This window comes from Equus quagga, chromosome 8 (genome assembly GCF_021613505.1).
Source record: "Equus quagga isolate Etosha38 chromosome 8, UCLA_HA_Equagga_1.0, whole genome shotgun sequence".
Taxonomy (NCBI): domain Eukaryota; kingdom Metazoa; phylum Chordata; class Mammalia; order Perissodactyla; family Equidae; genus Equus; species Equus quagga.
The window spans coordinates 116,539,692-116,555,616 of NC_060274.1; the positions used below are offsets into that span (position 1 = coordinate 116,539,692).

At 35.7% G+C, this 15,925-nt stretch overlaps 2 protein-coding genes across 5 annotated transcripts in view; one reads left to right on the plus strand and one right to left on the minus strand.

The window, feature by feature from the left end:
- TRIM24 (tripartite motif containing 24) overlaps positions 1 to 10,204 on the plus strand; it is a 100,601-nt gene extending 90,397 nt beyond the window's left edge. For all 3 annotated transcript variants that reach the window (XM_046669334.1, XM_046669332.1, XM_046669333.1), the window contains 7 exons: positions 1,052 to 1,124; positions 2,153 to 2,321; positions 4,642 to 4,970; positions 5,789 to 5,921; positions 7,019 to 7,093; positions 9,233 to 9,382; positions 9,977 to 10,204. In XM_046669334.1, coding sequence (XP_046525290.1) covers positions 1,052 to 1,124; positions 2,153 to 2,321; positions 4,642 to 4,970; positions 5,789 to 5,921; positions 7,019 to 7,093; positions 9,233 to 9,382; positions 9,977 to 10,186 — 1,139 coding nt within the window. In that variant the 3' untranslated portion in view covers positions 10,187 to 10,204. The remainder of the gene's footprint in view (positions 1 to 1,051; positions 1,125 to 2,152; positions 2,322 to 4,641; positions 4,971 to 5,788; positions 5,922 to 7,018; positions 7,094 to 9,232; positions 9,383 to 9,976) is intronic.
- SVOPL (SVOP like) overlaps positions 1 to 15,925 on the minus strand; it is a 127,854-nt gene that overhangs the window by 21,177 nt on the left and 90,752 nt on the right. The window contains exon 17 of one of the 2 annotated variants that reach the window (XR_006889726.1): positions 10,356 to 12,107. The exons of the other annotated variant lie outside the window; for it this stretch is intronic. The gene's annotated coding sequence lies outside the window, so the exon portion shown is untranslated. Of the gene's footprint in view, positions 1 to 10,355; positions 12,108 to 15,925 lie in introns of those variants that run through there. 2 annotated transcript variants of the gene reach the window in all.

Genomic DNA, 15,925 nt, shown 5'->3' on the forward strand with positions numbered 1-15,925 from the left:
TAGGTGCCTTAGACCAAAATAAGGAAAGAGGAGAATTTTAAGTCATTTACCAATCATACAAGCATAAGGCAGTTACACGATTTAAAAGGAGATGCTTATTTAAAACAAACTTAAAATATAAACAAACTGGAAGGAAATTGTTAACAAAATATAGTAGAGAAACTGTTTACTTATATAACAAGTTCACACAAATAAATAAGGAAAGTGCTCAGTATTGCCAAAGGACATGAGTAGATAAGTCCGTAAGAAGAAATACATACAGCAAGTAAAACAGGCAGGGGCAGGTGTTCAATCTCACTAGTAGTCATTAAAAAAACCAAATCAAGATATAATTTGTACCTATTGAATTAGCAAAGATTTAAACAGTGAAAATACTTGTTGACGAGAATGTGATGAGAGAAGTACCCTGATACATAGCTGGTGGGAGTATAACTTGACAAAACATTTCCGGAAACCATTATGGCAATATTACTAAAACTAACATTTATCCAGTATTGATTTTGTGCCAGGCACTGGACAAAGTACCTTATATGCATTGCCTAGTAGAACATTTGTTTCACTGTCTTCCATTAATTGGTCTTTGTGTTTGACTGCTTTTATATTAGCCCCTACTACTTTTTAATGTCTCCTGTAGCTTTCACTGGCACTGGTGTCTTCACTGAGATCTTACCCTGGTTCCTGTAACATGGGACTTTCAGCATTGCTGGAAATTTTTGATTGTCATACCCCTGAGTGGGAAGTGTGAAGAGATGCTACTGGTACCTAATAGTTGGTAGAGGCCAGGGATGCTGCTAAACACCCGGCAATGCACAGATAGCCCCCGACAGCAAAGAATTATCTGGCTCAAAAAGTCAGTCATGCTGAGGGTGAACAACCCTGCTATTTTAAGGGGAATTCAACTGGAGTAGGAGTTCAGCAGCTACTTATTGTTTTATATAATTTCATTATCTGTTCCCAGTTTCAGTGTAGCACTAAGTGAACACATTCAATGGGAATTAAATACAAAATTGTTAATTCATTTTATGAATGTGTATGATTTCCTCCTCCTCAGGACCTGTTACTATGACTAGTGTACACCCCCCAATACGTTCACCCAGTGCCTCCAGCGTTGGGAGCCGAGGAAGGTAAACTGACTCAACCTTAATCTCTAGTATATAAAAATCTCTAATTAGATTTTTCTTGCCAGTGCTCAGCATGCTTTGGTGTACTCAATACATTTTGAACAACTTAACTTTAATTTTTAGCCTTTAATTAGTGGGTTAAGTAAATAAAATACAATTTTATCTTTAAAAATACAAAAATATCTGTGTATATATTGAAAATAAGAAAATATGTTTGGCTTTATCATAAAAGCAAGGAAAAAATAAAAATGAAGTAGGTATAACATACCGCACTGTGTAAGAACACACACAAATACAAACCTAAGGAAAAGAAACATAATTTTATACTAACTTCAGTGTTCTGTGACTTTTCCAATGACCAAACATTATTCTACTTTAAAGTAAATAAATTTACAGTTGTTGAAATTCTATTTTAACTTACTGCTTTGCTTGCCCACTCATTATGCTTGCAAATTCCTCCTAGATAGTAACCCAATTCTTACTTTCCTAATCATATGAAAGAAGCATTCTCTGAAGGGGGAAAGTTTGCCTTTAGTCCCATGAGAACATAGTGGCTATCTGTAAAAGGTTTTTGTCCCGCTACATTTTTTAAACAGCAAAACCCAATAAATTATGTCCACTAGTTAATTGTCTTCACACTTTGTGACAATAAATCGTTAATGTGAGCCAAGAGTTCTCTTTGTCACTGATTAAAGAAGGAAATGGGGAAGCCTAAAAAAAGATGCTAGTTTTAGAGCTGCAGAATATTGAGGTCAGTTTCCTTTTAATTCAGGTTTTATTTAAATATCTTTGCAGAAGTGTAATGTCACTGTTTCGATTGGTTAATATGTAGAATATTTTTAATAAATATATGAACCTTTTTTCATAGAGCAGTTGCATTTCAGTTACGTATCATTTATTGCTGATGTAATGTAATTATCATTGCTGTGAAGATAAAGCATTATTCCCAAACGCCATTGTTATACTTTGTTTTGAGATATTGAAGGTAACATTCTAAGATTTTTTTCTTTCTTTCTTTCTTATACTTACAGCTCTGGCTCTTCCAGCAAACCAGCAGGAGCTGATTCTACACACAAAGTCCCAGTAGTCATGTTGGAGCCAATCCGAATAAAACAAGAAAACAGTGGACCACCTGAGAATTATGATTTTCCTGTTGTTATAGTGAAACAAGAATCAGATGAAGAATCTAGGCCTCAAAATGTAATTATATCAATGATTGCAATACTATTTCTGTTTGGGGGATAGAGTGAGAGAAACTTTTAAATAGCTCATAGGAGGTAAAAAATGTTATATTTAAAAGCAGGGAAATAGTAACTTAAAGGTTGAAAAATTTGAGTAAATATCTCCGTAAATTAGAACAAAAAGATGAATGGAAAACAGGGAGAAGAGTTTGCAAAGTTAGAAGCTCAAATGAGAACATTCAACATTTGAAAGCGAGAACAGAATAAAACACATAGAAGGTAATTGCCAAAGAAATAATACAAGGATACTTGTAACTGAAAGGCATGAGCATCTGAATTGAAGAGGCCACCAAATACCAGAACATTAAATGAAAAAAAGACTCAAGATTTCAGATTCTAAAAGCTTCCAGAGGACAAAACATGTCAGACAAACATAATGACACCAAGTCCTCAACCCAGACACTTGAAGCAGGAAGACAATAGAGAAATAATCAAAATTGTGAGAAAAAATTTTTTGTACACACAATTCTATACCCAGGCAAATTATCAAGCCTATGTAAAGATTAAATAAACATTTTTAGACATGCATTCAAGGTCTCAAAAAATTTAATTCCCACGTACTCATTCTTAGGAAGATAGTTGAGAATATGCTTCATTAAAAATGGAGTAAACCAAGAAAGAGGAAGACATAAGATTCCAGAAACAGCATCTAACACAGAAGAGAGGCAAAAAAAAAAGGTCCCCAGTACAGTAGCTCCTCCAAGTATCCCTGTAGCAGGAGGACAGAAGACTCCAGAGGGATATATGTAAGGGGAGAAAAATGTTTTGACAGCTTTGAGAAGCATTTCATAACCCTGCTGGAGATTGTGAGAATGGCTTAGAGATAGATACCTAGAAAAATAAGCAAATTAAATAAATAAGGTAATTATTGACTCATAGTAACAACAAAAAGTGAGAAAAGAAAGTGTAGTCATAGTACAGTATATGGTTATGCAGTGAACAATATTTCTATAGTCATAATGATGCAAACAAACACCTGAATGCAAATTTAACTAAACACTAGATATAATCAGGACATAACTTGCATTTAACCAAAAATTGATTTTTCAGGATACCTAACTAGTACAGCCGTGACACTGACCAGTTGGAATAGACGCTGGCTACAAACAGTTACATGCTGGTGCCTACCAACTGAAAAAATGAATGCTTGTATGTTAAGAGGATGGATAAATGGTGTGTGTGTCTAAGTGTAAGGAGGAAGTGCAGAGTCAGGAAGGAAAAGTCTAATCTTCCATAGTAGGGAATATATATATATATGTGTATATATATATATATATTTATTTATCTGAAAATATGTTTAAAAATGAAAATTTGAGAAATTACAGTATAAGCATATTACTTAGAAAAATAGTAAATAACAGAAGGAAAAGCTAGATAATTTGAAAATAATTGCCTCCAGGGAATGAGTTTATATACCCATGCTTTTAACTAAATATACATTTATTATTTTGAAACTTTTAAAAAATGTTTAAAGGAGATAGATTTTGTTATTGATTTGAAATTTTCACCATCCTAGGCTCCAACATAAAATTTAGATTCATCTTAAAGTTTCTAATGGCTCTTGCAGGGGTGAAGTTACTTCTAAGAATTAAAGCAGTATACCTTTCTATGAATTATAAAAAATCTACACTAGGCATGTTTTGTGTCTCGGTAGAATTTGAATTAACAGCTTGAGTCAAATGTATTTGTAGTTCTGCGGTGGACTTCTATACTACCCACCTATTTTCCCATTTCTGTAGCCATCAGCAAATTCAAAGATTTTTTCCTATATTATTCACACCCCCTTAGTGCTGCTCTTTCATTTTGATGATACTTTTTAGCAGAGGTCCATGTCTTCTTTACCATTAGGGACTCTAATACAGTTAGCAATAAACATAGTCTGTTCTTGGGGCCGGCCCGGTGGCACAGTGGTTAAGTGCGCACGTTCTCGGCAGCCCGGGTTTTGCCTGTTCGGATCCCGGGTGTGGGCATGGTACCGCTTGGCAAAAGCCATACTGTGGTAGGCATCCCACATATAAAGTAGAGGAAGATGAGCATGGATGTTAGGTCAGGGCCAGTCTTCATCAGCAAAAAAGAGGAGGATTGGCAGTAGTTAGCTCAGAGCTAATCTTTCTCAAAAAAAAAAAAAAAATACTCTGTTCTCATGCACCTTCACAGACTCCTTTGAAGTAACCAGGGGCCCATGAGAGAACCGTGTACAGTCCAAAGTTGCAGTACTGGTAATAATGAATGCCAGTTTTAATACATACATAGACCGTTACACACTCTTTCCATTGCAGACCAACTATCCAAGGAGCATACTCACCTCCCTGCTCTTAAATAGCAGTCAGAGCTCTGCTTCTGAGGAGTCTGTGCTAAGATCAGATGCCCCTGATAGCACAGGAGATCAACCTGGACTTCAGCAGGAAAATTCCTCAAATGGAAAATCTGAGTGGCTGGATGCCTCCCAGAAGTCACCCCTTCATGTTGGAGAGACAAGGAAAGAGGATGACCCCAATGAGGACTGGTGTGCAGTTTGTCAGAATGGAGGGGAACTCCTGTGCTGTGAGAAGTGTCCCAAAGTATTCCATCTTTCTTGTCATGTGCCCACATTGGCAAATTTTCCAAGGTAAGACAGTTACTTGCTTTCCTTTTGCACATTCTTTTACTGTAAATAATAACAGCACTAAACTTTTGACGATCATTGTAACATAAAACCTTTGTAAAAACTTAAATAAAAATACACTTGGCACAAAGGCGTACTCCAAACCTTCAACATAGGGTTTCCCAAACCCTGCCTCCTATTCGCTGGACTTTTCTCAAAAACCTAGTCAGTTGTGAAGTGAAAGGAAATAACAGCCTTTAAATTATTACAAGGAGTTAAACATAAAGAACAGTGGTCTTTATGCACAACAACTGCCATATTTTATTGTGTCTTATTTGCCAGGTATTGAGCTGTATCCTTTATAAATATCTCAAGTAAATTCTCAAACAAACCGTATGAGATGATCATGATGATCTGCCATTGGGTTGATCTCTTAGTTCTCGACAGACTGTGCTTTTTAAAATTTAATTTCAAACCTGAAGTTGCAAGAATAGTACCCAAGAGCATTTGTTTTCTTGAATCATTTAGGGGAAAATGCCAGTTGCACCTCATCTCAGCCATAGATTAACGTGTGTGTGTGTTGTGTTTATTTCGTATGTGTATTTTGTGCCTCCTTAACTAGGCTAATATTTACCACTTAGGCGCTTGCATTGTATTTCTGCTGTTATGCTATTGCAGCATGGTGCTGTGTACATAGTAGATAGGCAGTAAATCCTCAGTGATTAAAGTTCATGCCAAGTAAATAATTCTGTATCATAGATGAGATGGAGGAGGTGGGAAAGGGGCATGACAAAGAGAGAAATGATGCATTAGGAACTCAGAAATACTTTATCCCCCAATAGTGGAGAGTGGATTTGCACTTTCTGCCGAGACTTATCTAAACCAGAAGTTGAATATGATTGTGATGCTCCCAGCCACAACTCAGAAAAAAAGAAAACTGAAGGTCTTGTTAAATTAACACCAATAGATAAAAGGGTAAGTTTTTGAGCATTTCCAACCTAGACAGTTAAACAGTTTTTTTGGTTAGATGCATTATTGTAATGCAGGTGTGCCTTTTATCAAAGAAGTGTATATTCAGATTTTATAGTGACTTCTTTTTTCTTTAGTGTTTTTTTTTTCCACAAAAGTACAGGAATCTTAAATATATTTAAAGGGAGACTATCACTTTTTTTTAATCAAAAAAAATCACAGTACTATATACATGTTCTAGAAGCTTAAAATATTGTATTTGAAAAGAGTAGAATGAATATCCCTTATGTGGTCTGGACTTTTAAATTTAGTTTACCTTTAGTAAATTTCTGTTTTATTTCTACCACTGATAAGTTTTCTGCTTCAAAATTTATTGATAATTGACACCAAAGAAAGGAGTTTTTCTATTGACTGCTCCTGGAAATAATTCTGTTCTTTCACCAAGTGGTACTAGGTTTAACTTCAAAGCCAGCTAAAATATTTAACTGTAATTAACGTTTAAAGCTACGTAGTCAACACTTCTTTAATATTAAAGACACTCCTTTGCTAAACTATTAAGTAGAGCAATCAGTATGAAAGTTGTTATGCAAGAGGGGGCCCCAATGCACACTACCAGTACTACACAGTGTTTCCTGGGTAAACCCCTAAGCGGGGAAGTAGCAGAGTACATGACGGGACCGCCTGCATTGAGAGAGGGGCCTCAGGACTGGACACACCATGGAAAGGGCTCCCGCTCTGAGTCTCTTAACACACATATGTGCTTCCTTTATTGACTATTAATAATTCAATACACAAGTTTGAGAGATAAGTGGAAAGTATTTTAAAAGAGCTTCAGATAGGTTTCTAGTGATACTGCTTTTGTTCCCATAATTACAAGGACTGCTCTCATATATCTCACATACCCCAAACTGTCAAACAGTACAGTTCAGTAAATGATTAAGAAGAAGATAAAAACTCCAAGTATCAGTGTTTTTCTTGTATTTATCTGGTTTTAATTTTTATTCTGGTATTTTGAGACCCATGGCATTGTTATTAAAAATAAGCTGTGACTTCATTATTTTATTATATTTTAATTAATTAATTTATTTATTTATTTTGCTTAGAAGTGTGAACGCCTACTTTTATTTCTTTACTGCCATGAAATGAGCCTGGCTTTTCAAGACCCAGTTCCTCTAACTGTAAGTATTAATATCATTTTGTGCATTTTTACACAGTCGGATGATTTTTCTGAAACTTGATTCTCATAAATCAAGAATCTAAGTTTCTGTACCATTTTTAAATAGTTTCCTATATCTAATCCAAATCTTTTTTTTTTTTTAATTTGCTTTTTTTTTTTTTTTTGAGGAAGATTAGCCCTGAGCTAACTAACAGTGCCATTCCACACCCGGGATTCGAACCAGTGAACCCCAGGCCGCAGAAGTGGAACGTGTGAACTTAACCACTGCACCACTGGCCAGCCCCTAATCCAAATCTTAAAGCTTATTAATATATACTGAATGCTTTGATCTTAAATATATTTTAATGTTAACAAGTTGGCCCAAAACTTCTTTTCATTTCTCATATATTCTTACTTCTCATCTCATGTATTTTATCTTCTATTTTCTGTAATGATTTCTATCAATTGTTTCTCCCTCAGGAAGTTTAGGCATACATCCTAAGCTGTTGGGAAAAAACTTCCCATTTGTGGTAAAGACCCCCAAAATTCTCTGTACATTCTTTGATGTATAGGCCCAGACTTCAAGTAATAAGTAGACTTTAACAATAGATGAAGGTGTGTATATGTATTAACTATTGACTTTAAAAAGGTTCATATTGAAAGTTTGATGTGACTTTAATGCATAATTTTAGAGTGCTGGAAAGGGCCTACTATTCAAAATATGTGGCCTACTATTCAAAATATGTTCTTCTATTCTCTGATGTCCAAAATATCTTTAAAAATTTAATAGATTTTATCTACAGTTTGATAAATTGTAAAAATTTAATGCAAGGTCAGAAAAGAAAACTAGCTTAGTAAATATATTCAGCTGATAAACAAGGAACTTCTTTCTTGAAAACAGATTTTGAGAAGTTGAGCTAGGAAAAGGAAATAAATATGTTCAGAGGGAAGGGCCTTTTGTACTCGAAAGAGGCAGGGGAAAAAAATTAAAGAAAAGAAGCTTGTAAAGCCAGTAAAAACTTCATCCGCTTAAAAATTTAACCTAGAACTTGGCGCTTTTTACGATCTTGACTTTCAGCTGCATTTGGTATTAATAATAACAGCAGGAGCAAAATAGCCCCTTTTTTCTTAATATGTATCATCTCATTTAGTCTTTACAAAATTCTGTGAGGTTGGTAGGATTATCCCTATCTAAAATATGAAAAAAATAGGTTCAGTGAGGTTAAGTAACTTAGCCAGGAGCACACTCTTGAGTAGCAGAACCTAGGGTTCAAACCCAGATTCAAAGCCCCCTTGCCATAACACATGTAATTAAAACATGTCAAATCCTACTAGAAGTAATACTTTTTCTGGTAAATGCTTTTTGTTTAATAATGAAGGAGGTGCTGGCCCAGTGGTGCAGCAGTTAAGTGCACACGTTCTACTTCGGCGGCCTGGGGTCCGCCAGTTTGGATCCCGGGTGTGGACATGGCACTGCTTGGCAAGCCATGCTGTGGTAGGCATCCCACATATAAAGTAGAGGAAGATGGGCACAGATGTTAGCTCAGGGCCAGTCTTCCTCAGCAAAAACAAGAGGATTGGCAGCAGTTAGCTCAGGGCTAATCTTCCTCAAAATAAATAAATAAATAAATAAATAAATAAATAAAATAATGAAGGAGAATAGAGAAGGTTTAAGAGGGAAAATGTAAGTTTTTTCATTAAAAATAATTGGTGAAAATTTTTGAAAAATGTGACACAATGCATTTACCAATGTATGAAAAGCTATAGGCACTTGTAAATGTTGCTGAATAGGTTTACTTATCACTGATAAAATAGTACAAAGAAAAGCAATGAGAACAATCTGATTTTTTTTTTTTTAAAGATTTTTTTATTTTATTCCTTTTTCTCCCCAAGGCCCCCCGGTACATAGTTGTATATTCTTCCTTGTGGGTCCTTTTAGTTGTGGCATGTGGGATGCTGCCTCAGCATGGTTTGAGGAGCAGTGCCATGTCCACACCCAGGATTCGAACAAACGAAACACTGGGCGGCCTGCAGCAGAGCGCGAACTTAACCACTCGGCCACGGGGCCAGCCCCAGCAATCTGATTTTTATACTACTTCTTGTAAATTTTACTTAGGACCAGGTATAATTTAGTTATTTTGTATTGTATTTGTTTTGAAAGGTGCCTGATTATTACAAAATAATTAAAAATCCAATGGACTTGTCGACCATCAAGAAAAGACTGCAAGAAGATTATTCCATGTACACAAAGCCTGAAGATTTTGTAGCTGATTTTAGATTGATCTTTCAAAACTGTGCTGAATTCAATGAGGTGAGAGGGGAAAAAAAACAAACTAAAAAACCAGTAGAAGCATTCTTTGTCATTCCCATCTTTATTTCTTTAAATATGGAACTTCCAAACTTTAGTCTTTTTGATGTTGATCTTAAACTTTCAAGGATGTGGTCTAAATAGCTCTAATTTAAAATTTTTCTCATCTGTCAATTTATCTAAACATCTGTTAGACTTACAGCTTTTGTTGATGGTTTGTTCTCTGTATTGGTTACTCATTCTAGAGTTCCATTTAATTTGTTCTAAAAATACCTGTTATGTGATTCTATCATTATGGCATCTCTTTGATCTCTCTGGTAATCCAGTCCTGCCACTACCACACCCGTATAGAATAATCCAGATGCGTCTCAAGGCCTTTTATTTATGTTTTATCTGACCTTTTCTAGACTTTGTGTAGCTCCAGACTATTGTTGACTTTGTATCAATGACTACGCAGAGACATTTCCCCAAGACAGCCCAGTGATGTCCATAATCTTGAGTTAAAAGAGAACAAAAATGAGACAAATTTACTACTTCTATTGACTGTCTAAAATGTTGGGGGTTGTTTTAATTCATATTTTTATTTTTATCCAACAGCCTGATTCAGAAGTAGCCAATGCTGGTATAAAACTTGAAAGCTATTTTGAAGAACTTCTAAAGAATCTTTATCCAGAAAAAAGGTTTCCTAAACTAGAATTCAGGAATGAATCAGAAGATAATAAATTTAGTGATGACTCAGATGATGACTTTGTACAGCCCCGGAAGAAACGCCTCAAAAGCATAGAGGAACGCCAGTTGCTTAAATAAACAGCACCCATTGGCGTATGCTGGTTTTTAGATTTTTGTTTGTTTTCAAAAAACATTTTGTCAGTAATATAACATCATCACAAGAAGAGTTTGTGACCACTCTGATCAATAAGTTTTTGATGTTTACTAGACTTTGATTTTGTTAATAACCCGTTTCTTTTAACCATCTTATTGAAAAAGAGAAAGGAAAGAAGGAAGGGGGGGGAGGGAGGAAGGGAGGAGAAAGGAAGAAAGAAGCATCAACAAGAAGATATAAAAAGACATTCTTCCCACTTCTTGGATTTCAAAGCTGCAGTCTGGAGTGATAACTACTATAGAAAGGAAATAGACTGTGTGTGAACCCTAAGTTGAAAGTTTAATGTGATTTGGATGTGTGCATTAATCCATTTTTAGAAAATACCACTACCCACTAATTTTGGCCCAACCATGAGTTAGGTATACTGTACTTAAGAGCAGTACTCCGTGAACATGCGTGGTAATACGAGTTCTATCCTAGGGTGCCAACTGGTGCAATGAGAAAGTAGATTAGATGCTATTAAGAAGGCACCTCATAGTATATCATGTAAGATGGGAACTGTATTAAAGAAAAAGCAGGAAAACAAATGTTTGATTTTTGTTTTCTTCTTGTCTGTAGAGGTGTTTGGTATAGAGACTTTCAAGGCCATTTTTCATACATTTCTAAATGTAACTTCTTCCACTGAGGAAGTAAGTATACATGTTTGGTTTTGCTGTGTGTTTATGTGTAGTTTGTTGTTTGGTTTTTAACTATGTAGGTGATCATTGTTTGCAGTATGGCCTTTAGAGGAACTATCCAAAATATGAAATACAGCACTGTACACCATATTTGAGGTGAGGATTCTTCAACATTTACCCTATTGGGCATTAATTATAAGTTCCCCTGAAAGGGACTAATTTTCATCTGTCTTTATAATTTGGAATGAAAATGTGTTGTAGAATTTGGGAGCAGACAGTTGGAGGGAATTATAGTGAAAATTTAACTTTTTATGAAGCATCTATTTCCTATTTTTAAGAGTTGGAACCTCAAATTGAATCTTTGATCTGACTTAACTCTGAATTTTATTACTATTCTCCTGACAGAAATAGAAAAGACCTATCTTCTGAGTGCAAGCAATTCTTAATGGGCCAGACCTAGATAGTTTAACTGACATTCATTTATTCCTTTTCTTGTTGTTCAGTGTCAAAGAAGGAAAGTAGATTAAGATAGAAGAAAATTGCTGTGCCATTTGCTAATCTAACATTTGACACAATATTTACAGATGAATTTTTTTAGTGTGCCAAAGTAAATTTTTATTTATAAAACATTAATTGGCTGATCAAATATTTCTTCTTAGGCTGGTAGAATAAAAATATAGCTGACTTGAAAGAATGTTATTCTTTGGATGGTATCTCCTTTGAATTAAACTTAGAGGACTTGCTTTCTTATCTACATGGCATTACTTCTTAAAGTCAACAATTTGAAAATATTCTGTGGTAATTCATTGGGTTTTCAGATATTGCTAAAGATAAAATATAAGAGAAGAACTTATTAGCAATAGCTTTTCACTTTCTGAGTAGACTTAGGTCTTGTTGATAATATGTCAATTATGTATTAATGGTTAAAAAGTCTTAATCACTTTTCCAGAGATGTGTTTCAGGGTATTTGTTGTTGTTGTATTGTTTTGAATATGCCTTGACATTTATTCTCCAAAGACTGAACAAATTTTCATAACAGTGCGTCTATCATTTGTCTGCTTTTGCTCCAGCATTTTTAGCACAGCAGCTATGGAGCTTTTGCTGTTTATTTATTGTCGGTATCTTAGAATGCTATTCTTCTGACAGTTTCTTCTTCCATACTTGTCTCCTGACTTGAAACAGGGCAACAAAGATAAATTTTGAGGAGGATCACAAAGGGAAGTAGCACCTAGGAGAGAAAAAATATTATTTCCCTAAATGCATCTGAGCCAGAATGTCTACTAATGTACCCAAAACTTTCACTGCTATGTTCGGTGCCATATTAATTTTTTAAAACAGTATTTCTGTTTCACCTTTACAGTTTTTTTGTTGAATGAAAGGCAGTTGAGAACCATCTTTTCTGTAATCATACATAATCTAAATTAAAAGTGTTTTCTGTCTCCAAATAGCCATTCCGTAATGATCTTTAAGATTAAAGTCCTGTAACCTTATTGACAAGCACCTATGTGCCCAGGTGGATCTCAGCTAAGTAATCTTTAAATTCTAATAGTGGTAAACTATAAGATGAGTCTAACTATAACCCATGCTTATTTAGAGAGCATGCACCCAAAAGTTCATTGGGATTCATTCAACCTTGACCTAAATTTAAAATACTCCAGTGTTTACCTCTGATAAAAAGCCAGAGGAGATTTCCCTCTGGATTTGGAACCAAGACCCCAATGTCATAGCTCCAAGAAACCCCAATACTTCACGTTAACACATGATCACACCTTTGGCCAGGGCTTATGAATGAGGAGACCATGTGAGAGCTAGGATTTACTCAATTACAACTCTTTGAAAGTTTTCCCAGGTGCCAAGCATCTACTCTTTCCCACTAATAAGGAAACCCAAGTACACAATGACTTACATGGCTATGGCAGGAGTATAAATGGACTGAAATGATATACCGTATTAAATCCAAAATATATTTGTCCATTAGCATCTGGCAATGCAGTCATTTTTATCCTTTGAATTAACAGGCCCTGCTTATCTTTTCTGAATAGAGGGTTAGGAAATTGGAAGGTACTAAAAGGAAAATATCCTCTTCCCTTGGTAGTTTTGCTTTCTTTTCCAAGTCAAAGAATAGGCTCCACATTTTACTACCACGCGGTAGTATAGATATAATATATCTTAGGAATCCTTTTACAAAGGTTCACTCCACAGTCAAAAGGGTGAGTATACAGCAACTGCTCCAGTTACGAACTTGCATTTCAAATTCCTATGCTGTTACAGTGCTTAAACTTTTAAATTTGGGCTCCATGGAAAGACTAGATAGATGATGAAAGGAGGAACTTCACCTTTTGCTGAGGCCTCTTCCACAAATTAATGTGAATTCCAAAACTAAGTTGCTGCATGTGAGCAAGAAGATTTTAGGTTTAAATAGAAGATGTACTTATTTTTTGTTTATCTGTGTTTTTTTTTTTTTTTTAAAGATTTTATTTTTTCCTTTTTCTCCCCAAAGCCCCCCCGGTACATAGTTGTGTATTCTTCATTGTGGGTTCTTCTAGTTGTGGCATGTGGGACGCTGCCTCAGCGTGGTCTGATGAGCAGTGCCATGTCCACGCCCAGGATTCGAACTAACGAAACACTGGGCCGCCTGCAGCGGAGCGCGCGAACTTAACCACTCGGCCACGGGGCCAGCCCCCTATCTGTATGTGTTTTGAATGAGAGAAATTGAGTGATGTGATTGGCCACCAAAATTATGGACATGATCGTAAGTTCAGCCATCTAATTTCTTATTGAAATAGAGGCCCTCCTTTTAAATAACCATGTACATATTTTTTAGAGTATTTTATAACCTCGTTTAAATTAGTGGTTGAAGTCTTTTTTACATATATTGCCCGTTCACCTTGGTGTGAGTTTACTAAGTCATAATTCACATGGTGGTAGTGGTAGCTCATGTTCCTGAGTGAGAATAATGCTAGCCAATCAGATCACAGATTTCTTTCCCCATGAAGGTTTTGCTTACTGTAAAGGACATCTGAGGGGCTGGCCCCGTGGCCGAGTGGTTAAGCTCGCGCGCTCCGCTGCAGGCGGCCCAGTGTTTCGTTAGTTCGAATCCTGGGCGCGGACATGGCACTGCTCATCAGACCACGCTGAGGCAGCGTCCCACATGCCACAACTAGAAGAACCCACAACGAAGAATACACAACTATGTACCGGGGGGGGCTTTGGGGAGAAAAGGAAAAAAAAAAAAAAAAAAAAAAGGACATCTGAGGCAGTAGTCTTTGTTTTGTGGGTTTTTTTTTTTAAATTTTTGGGGGCCAACTGGTGCTTTATTTGAATAAAAATCAGCTTCAGTGGATTTTTACTGTGAATATTTTACCACAAAAAGGATTTTTTAATAGAAAAATTACTGTGTATTATTCAGTAGAATAATATAACTAGTTTGAGTCTCCATTACTACCTTTGTGTGTTCCTGTAAAAATTGGTACATATAGGGACAAGCTACTAGTCCATAAATAGGAAAAGTTTTTAAAAATTCTAACACATGTATTTAACCAGCCTTCAAAGATAAGCAAAAAAATCATTTGGCACATGGGAAGGAGGAAGGGAATAAATATCTCCAGTTGTTGATTCTCACTGCCCTGAAAGTAGGAGAACCAAGAAGATACCGTGAAAAATTCTACTTGTCTGAATCCTGTTGGAAGAAGAGAGAGAAGACAAAGTGTGGAGAATTTTAGAAGTAGCTTTGAAAGTTTCCCAGGTTAACTTCACCTGTAAAGTCTGGAAAGTTTTGATTCTTAGAAATTAGAACGCTTTTAAAAATTCACTATTGGATATTTAATAGATCTTACTTTGATGGGGTGGGAACAGCCTTCTATTTGATTCTTGAATTTGAATTTTTAAATAGAATAATTAAGTCCTAATTTGAATCCTAAAAAAGCCTCCCTTAGAAGTTCTAAGTTAAACATTTAGCAAAATTCTATCTTTCCCACATTTTCTCAAAGGTGATGTGGAAGAAACGCTATTTTAACATACTCTGCCATGGATCAGGATACTTGTGAGTGTTGAATTATTTACTCAGGTCCTCTAACACCCTTAACCCCAAGACACGTGAGCCAGAAAATTCAGTCAATAATCTTCCCATTGCAAATGACTGAAGCCCAGTTCTCATTGTTTTGGGGGAGGAGATAGACTGTATGGATCAACCAGGGTTAAGCACTTCTCACCTTTAGAATGGGAATCTACTGACCGAGAAGTGGCATTTCCCTCAAAGAAAATTAGGGTGTCTTAACAGGACAAAGGAGGAACGGCAACAAGACAGGAACGCCAAGCTCATCGGCCACCAGGTGCCGCACTTTGACAATGATGCTGGTTCTCTAATCTGATTGGTTTAGGGATTTACTAATGATAGTGTATGGTAAGAAAGCCCAACACACAAAAAATGCAAAATAAGGGTTTTAGCATTCATATTAACAGAACTTTTTGCTGTTACAGACTATGCTTTAAAGAGACTTACAGAAATCCAAATTCAACCTCTATCCTATTGCATGAATCAAAATATGCTTGTATAGTTATTCCAGTTATATTACCGATTTTAATACCTCAACTAGTATTGTCTTTCAGTCTTTTGGTGGGCTGTGAAACTAATCCAAAAAAAATTCTTACAGGTAAGTGAATTGAAATTTATTGACTTCCATTTCTACTAATGACTAACACTGGTAAGTAAGGTAGGCAATACACATGAGTTTACAAAGGATTTCTCAAATTTAGTATTCAGTTAAAATTATGTTAATAAATTTTGTTGTAGACTAATCTAGTGTCTTCCAGGAACCCTGAGTACTAGAAAGTGCTGGACAAGATTATAAAGTTCTTTAAGTCTGGATACCTCCACAGGTATTAAGCTCCTGAAATTCTTGGGAATATGCTTGAGCATTAGCTTTGTTAGTGGTTGACCATGGGTTTCAATCACTACTGTCTTTTGGTTTTAATTATAAATTGCTTCTGACATCAGCTTCAGGATTTTTAGTTATGATTTGTGGTAGGTTGTTTGGTTAACCCTAC